General features: G+C 36.5%; 1 protein-coding gene across 2 annotated transcripts in view; it reads right to left on the bottom strand.

The window, feature by feature from the left end:
* Positions 1-4,484, bottom strand: part of HAL (histidine ammonia-lyase) — a 19,117-nt gene extending 14,633 nt beyond the window's left edge. The window contains exons 1-8 of one of the 2 annotated variants that reach the window (XM_042468603.1): positions 4,160-4,484; positions 2,287-2,347; positions 2,110-2,137; positions 1,565-1,639; positions 1,399-1,471; positions 1,206-1,272; positions 962-999; positions 755-880 (exon numbers count right to left, since the gene is read on the bottom strand). In XM_042468603.1, coding sequence (XP_042324537.1) covers positions 755-880; positions 962-999; positions 1,206-1,272; positions 1,399-1,471; positions 1,565-1,639; positions 2,110-2,137; positions 2,287-2,347; positions 4,160-4,406 — 715 coding nt within the window. In that variant the 5' untranslated portion in view covers positions 4,407-4,484. Of the gene's footprint in view, positions 1-754; positions 881-961; positions 1,000-1,205; positions 1,273-1,398; positions 1,472-1,564; positions 1,640-2,109; positions 2,138-2,286; positions 2,348-4,159 lie in introns of those variants that run through there. The other variant, XM_042468604.1, reaches the window with a different exon arrangement.
* Between the last annotated feature and the right edge of the window lie 2,635 nt (positions 4,485-7,119).

Here is a 7,119-nt window from a genome sequence, read left to right as displayed (position 1 = left end):
AAATGTAAATCCCTTCATTTAAAGTGACAGTTGCCACTTCAAAGAAGAGGTCTACAATACAATCCACATGCCTCCCCTCTCTTGGCAATGTATTGGGAGACTGATTTCATCTGCAAAAAAAGATTAAGCAGAAACATAGTTGTGCTGATATACACAAAAGATTGATAGATGAGACTTTTTGTCCAGAGCTTGGAAATGTTACTTTTTGAGACTATCAGTTCATGCTGCCTGGTATTTTCTGGGAGCTATAATCCATAAAAGTAACTCTTCAAGGCCTCATTTTGTGTTGCTTGACGTGGCAGGACTAGAATGAATGGAGAGTTGCAAAGCAGCAAATTTTGGTTAAATTTCATGAGAAACATCCTGATGCCAAGAGCTGTGTGACAATGGAACAGACTCAGGAATGGGTGAGCCCTCCTTCAAGGGGTCTGCACACTCAAAGATATCCCTCCCAACTCCGAAATTGAAGGAAGTAAATCAAGATGTAACAACAACTTTATTTTGGTAAACTTTAGGAGGAAGAAACTGCAGTGCCTTGTCCAGTATGAGCCACCCCTCTCTTTGTATAACACTTGCCAAGGATGGGAAAGGATCTGTAATATATATATTTTGACTCCCAAACCAAAGGTATACTTTGCCAGTTGGTGGACACTTCATTTCTTTTCAAATGATGACAATTCCCCTTCAGGACAATTACTATTATACTTAAAGGTAAATCCCATTTTTGAAACCCAGAAAGCATTGGTCAAGTTACCATTAAATGCTTCGATGACTTGGTGAAGGGTTTCTAATGAAATCCCACTGTATCCTTTGGCTAGGACGTTGATTCTTAGAGCTAAAAGCATACGAGATCTCTCTGGAATCAAAGGCTTCCCAACACCTGGAAGAAACAACCACCTTAGGATTACCATTGCTGCTTGTAATACTGGAAGAAAACCTTTGAAAAGCAAGTCTACATTACCTGCAGAATGTGATCGGACTAAATTCACCTGAAGCTCCCTCAGAGAGAAAAGAAAGGACACAATCTATTTAGTTGAAACAACATTAAGATGTTAAACTTTATTGCAAAAACGGTGTAAAGGAACAAAATATCAAGGCAGTTATAGGAAGAAAGCCAATTGAAAATAGCACTAAAAATTATTTAGCTGTATTTTTAAAAATATATATTTTAATATAAATTTTAAAAGGCAAAATAAGCGACATACTGTAGCTTACTGTTTGGAATGACAGTTCGTGCAAACTTCCCAAAACCTGTAGTGATTCCATATACAACTGAAAGAAGCATGATAAAACACATATTTTAATTTAAGAAAGAGGAATCCAAGTCATGGTTATGTACACTGAATTTCTTCCCAGCCACACCTCTTTTTTTTTTTTTAAAAAGAAACTAATAGTTACCTCTCCGTTCATTTACAATACTTTCAATAACTTCTCTTGATGCTCTGACTTTAGCTTCAGCTTCTGGGGTAAGCTGGAAACATAAGTGCCTTTATTTATTTTCCATTTCAAAGCTAAGTGAAAGGAAAATAAGGTAGTTGGAGACAGATTCTTTCCAGAAACTTACCTTGATCTTATAGAGTCCCTTTCCTAAATTGACCAAATCCTTTGTTGTCAAACTGTTCCCATCCAAATAAATGTACTGCACAAAAACAGCATTACAGCAAGAATTAGACAGTGAGAATTGTTAATAACCTTTGTTATGCAAAAATTGGGAACCATTACACTTAAATGTCCATTTTCAGCACTTGAAAAATCAGCACATTTACTGCAAAACTGATGTTGGAAATGCACCACCTTCTTATGTAGCAGAATACTGTATATTTTCTAGAAAGTATCATCATCTGTTTCCAGCTTTTTCTGAGCTAAGTGCATGTAGCTAATTGTGGATTTACTGAATCTATAGATTTTTGGTAAATCAACACTTATTCAAATCTCATTGATTTAGAGGGTCTACTCTAGTTGGAAATAGCAACTGGATTTAGACCATAGTAGTACAGCAATACCTTCACTATATAAAACATCTTAAATTTTCTATGCAGTGGATAGAGATTAAGAAAACAAGATAGTCACTTATAAAGATAATCTTTGTAAGTTATTATTGCTCTTTACCTGCTCAGGTTCTCGATATTTGCTATATCTGAAATTGTGCATAAGAAATTATACACTGCAAGTTGCTTTTCATTTTTATACGCAGTTTGGAATATAGATGAGATGGCCTACTCAATGAAATATACTTAGCTGATTAGGCTTAACTAAAGACCATTGTGTCCTTTTGGAAAAGGATACAAATAAACACCTTCTGGCTGTGATGGAATGAAATCTGGAGACATCACATCTCCTTCTATTACTGAAAGAAAAAGCAGACAAGCACCATGAAAGTTCATTTGTCACATTTGTTACTGCACTTTTTACAGCATTATTTGCTTTCCCCTCTGCAAAAAACAAACAAACAGACAAAAAACCAACAACAAAAAACAATATCTTACAATGACAATTAAATCAGAATACATTTCTGGAGAAATGGGATAGATCAATATTAAAAGGGATATCACAGAGTAAAAAAGTCAGATTATCTAAGGCATTACTATACGACCATCAAAATGATGGAGAATGGGGGTGTTCCATCACTTGAATGATATTTTGAGGTGATTCAATTGCTAAGAATGATAATGGTAGAATGTAATCAAAATGCAAAGTGGGTTAAATTAGAAACACAGAGCAATCAAATGAAGTACAGTGCGCCTGCGCCATATGCGGGTGCGCCATACGCGGCCTTGAGCATATGTGCTCAAGCTGCGGGGCGCGCCTGGGGCGGAGCGTCCCATTCAATTGAATGGGCGCGTGTGCCCGTTGCACCCCGCGCGTGCCTGCGCTGCCGCGCACAAGCCCCATTGTTTCCAATGGGGCTCGAGCATAGGCGGAATTCGCCTTACGCGGAGGGATCTGGAACGGATCCCCCGCGTAAGGCGAAGACGGACTGTATGTCTCTATTTTCCAGAGAAAAACATGGGGAAAGAAAGAAAAAGAGAAAATATTTGGTCCAATGATGGAAAATTATAAAATATGGGAGAAGTGGAGTAAAAAACTGGGTATAAAAAATTGGAAATGGTTACCAATTGAATATTTAAATAAAAGTAACAATGAAGACTTTGGAAAGATATTTAAAAAAATAAAAAGCCAAGGGATTTAAAATAATTGGAGACTTATATGATTCAACATGGGCATGAATACAGGAAGAAAAATTAATTACATTAATTGGAAATCAATATTGGATTCAAATAAAAGGGATAATAAAATTATTAGATGAAATACAATTGAATATTTTAGATCAAAATTAATTGTTAGGAGAAGGGGAGAGGGGAGAAAAGCATATTATGAAATTTGGGTTGTATAATTTGCATTATGTATTATGTAATAAAAATAATAATAATTTAAAAAATCAGAATAAATTTTGCTGAGTTTGGAATTACTCTTAAATGTCATTGCTATCTTCCCCATATTTCTCCGCAATTATTTTTCTCCCATTTTATTTTAAGGAGTAGCTGCAAGAGATAAATATCTCCATACAGCAAGAAACAGTGTTGAGCTTTAATTTATATAAAACAATAACACGTATGCATGGCATTTTACAGCAGAAGCCAAATCTTTCAACAGGCACCAACTCAGAGCTTCAAAGATCTCATCAAAGTTTTATAGTGAGTTGGAAGCAAGGAGGCAGGGGATGAACTGCAAGCAAATGCCTCCTAGTTTTTTGTGGGGTTTTCGGGCTATATGACCATGTTCTAGAAGAGTTTCTTCCTAACGTTTCACCAGCATCTTTGGCTGGCATCTTCAGAGAAATGTCTCCTGTTTTTGCTTAGACTTCATTGCATTTGAAGGCTGCAACATTACACTTAATTCAACAGAAAAAACAGCACACAATAAATCAGTTTCAATTCAACATACATTTGAATCATATTTGTCAGTCTACATCATGTGGAAAACACAAAGTACTGTTCTTTGCATGCTTTGTAAAGTTATTTTTAGATGTGGAAAAATACTGTGAAATGTTTGACTATGGACAAGTCCAACAGATTCAGATGGCATGGAAACTGATTTCTGTAGCATTTCATCATTGTATGCAACTACGGTAGTTTTCATGAGTCTACAGTATACTTACCAACTTCCACAAATTCATTGTCCTCTAGGGCAACTTCCAACGTATCATCATGATCCAGTAATCCAAGACCTTTGCAACGGCGAACATAGAATTTTACTTCTTCCACAGAATCAAATCCTCCATTATCAGGTTTATTTTTCATGTAACGTCTCACAGCTTCTTTTCCTAGCCATCTCACTGTGTTTGTACTATTTTGGCAGGGCACAGCAAGCCATTCCCCTCGGACATGTACTGTGTACCTTGGCATGTTTGTCCTCTGGCTAAGGCTGCCCCTCTGCTCTAGAGTATCAGTAGATGAGCACCACCCTGGGGATCATTCTGCATCATATGCTGCCTGACCAAGTTCCACTGTCCCAATCAGGAAAGGGCAAAAACCCGCCCACCATCCTTGAAATTCCCTAGCTTTACAAACATAGATTTAACCAAATATCAAAACAAAAACACAGAGAGGACACACCTCTACTGATGAAGAAAAAAACTGGAAGACACAATCTAAATCTGGTTGACTGACAGTCATAAATATTGCAATTTGTTTATATTTTTGAAATTCTGTTTTAAATATTTGAAAGAATGGTTTAATAACTGAGACATCATTAGGAAACCATTTCCTAATGAAGTTGTCTCCTCCAAAATTCCTGAAACACTTTGGAAAAATCAATCTATCATATTATCAGTGGAGATTATCCTCACAGTATTTTCCGGGAGAGAATACACTGACCAATAGCATTAAATTATTTTTCCCAGGTATAAACTATTACATACTTGCACAGATCTTGGCAATATTTCTGTGGATAGTTATTCTGGTAAGGTTCTGGTTTCACCTGCTAAATCATATTCATTTTGTGCAGTTATTATTCTATTAGGCTTTTGAAAGCCCTTAACACTGTTTTGCCTTGTTTTATAGAAAAGTTTCTGATGCTGCGTTACTGCATTTGTCAAATACTGTACAGTACTTTAAAATCCATGGAAGGCAGAAAAGTTATTTATCTGTTTTGTAAAAAAAACTTAAAATACAAAATGAAAAGATGAAAGAAATTAAAGATTTCCAAAGCCTTGATTAAGTTACTTTCCTTCACAAACCCAATGCAGCTATTCAAAAATGTTATTGTAACTGACCTTGTAAGATCAGTTTTCTATTTAATACTAGGAATAGTATGTTGGCCTTCCAGTGTTGCTTGAGTGAAAACCGGAGACAGGTCCTGAACCTTGGATGGTTGTCTAAAAGAGGGGATGTTGCTTTTTACCTGGTTGCATAAGTAGCGCCTGCTGAAATTTCCTCGTTTCCACAAACATTAACGCTACAGGGGTCATTTCCAGTTTTCATTTTGGCTCTCCTCTTAAGCCTTTGGCACGTTCTCAAAGAAAAGTGGTAGATTTCTCTTGCCAGGATTTGTTGCACTGCACACTGTATCGAAAGTGATACAAGATCCCTTTACGTACTGATTTTCCAGACTAACACAGCTATGTCTTTGAATTCTATCCCCATGGAATATATCAAAGGTGCACAATGACAAAAACTATGTGAACGTATTATTTCCATAAACTACTGCAAATGTCAGTGACCCAAATCAGTGTAATGAGTCAACTGTGACATCCCAACCTTTGCACTTCAACCAAAATAAGAATTATTTGTACAGTAAGATTACCAGTATTAATTATTAATCCAACTCTGGTTTTCTGGCTTTGTAACAATATCAGGATGCAGCTGGAAGCTACTTTTCTGAGTGGAAGCTGTCCATACTTTACATTCCCCCCCCTGCTACCATTTCTATTGGAATGTGGTTGATATCTTATCAAGGGGCTATGAAGATTATTGTAGTAGTAAATGTGATATACTTGGATCACTAGAAGGCACTATGCAAAAGTATATAATTATACAACTATTTCATTTAATTACCCTTACCTATGTGAGGAAGGGGTGAGAATCATGGAAGCCTTCCAAATGTTGTTGGACTCCCAATATTCCTCAGCACTGACGATGCTGCTTAGGGCTCATGGAATGTGACATCCAATAAACTCTGGACAGTTGCATAATTCCCATTGCTGATGTAGGGGAAGATCAGTGATACAATCATACATGTTGACATGCAGGGTCTCTTTATGACAGCATATGTTACATTTTGTCAGTGGTCCTTAACACTTCTGGAACTATTTGCAATTCTGAGTGCAAATACTGGGGGCATTTCTACATACCATGACTACTTACTTTGCCATTGAACAAGAGCTAGATTTAGTGGATATGAGTTAGCTTCAGCAGAATTAAAATAAATCTTCAATTTTCATTATTTTTACATGTAGTCTCCCATCTCAAAACCACAAGATTAACGTTCATTATGGTTTCTAAGGTAAAACTTCCCCTCTCTTTCTCTACCTCAGTAACAGTACCTCAGTATGGCCATGGCATAAAAACATGAATTTGAGGGACAGATCATTGATCCCCACTGTATTCACATGAGATGTGAATAAAATCACTACCAATCTACAGAACAAAGAGGCAGTCTACCATATGATTTTGATTTTGCTGACATTTGGGGAAATCACTTGTAAACAATTCCTTGTAATATTTGTGTCTGTGATCCATATTTTTGTGCTACGACAGCACTGAAAAATGCCAGGCTCTGATTTTTTTTCTGTGCAGACAGTAGCGTCAACTTTCACTTGGCAGATGTGATTTGAAGGGTTTAGATATGCACAAGGAAAAGATATTTACTTACATATTGTATAAATGTTTATCTTTACATCTTTTTGACTTCTTTTCTCACAGAGAAGACATTAAAGATATGCTGGAATTCTCTCCAATGATGTCAGAACACTGACATCATTGGAGGTCCTAAGTATTCACATACAGAATGCAAACACTATTATCTAATCCCAGACCATCTCTTCTGTACAGTACAACCATTACCAAGTATTACCAAGAGATAAAAAAACTTGGGCACAACAAGTCATTCATTACTTAC

The sequence above is a fragment of the Sceloporus undulatus genome, chromosome 5 (genome assembly GCF_019175285.1).
Source record: "Sceloporus undulatus isolate JIND9_A2432 ecotype Alabama chromosome 5, SceUnd_v1.1, whole genome shotgun sequence".
Taxonomy (NCBI): domain Eukaryota; kingdom Metazoa; phylum Chordata; class Lepidosauria; order Squamata; family Phrynosomatidae; genus Sceloporus; species Sceloporus undulatus.
Note: the sequence above shows the minus strand (reverse complement) of the source record. Positions and strands in the feature narration are given on the sequence as shown.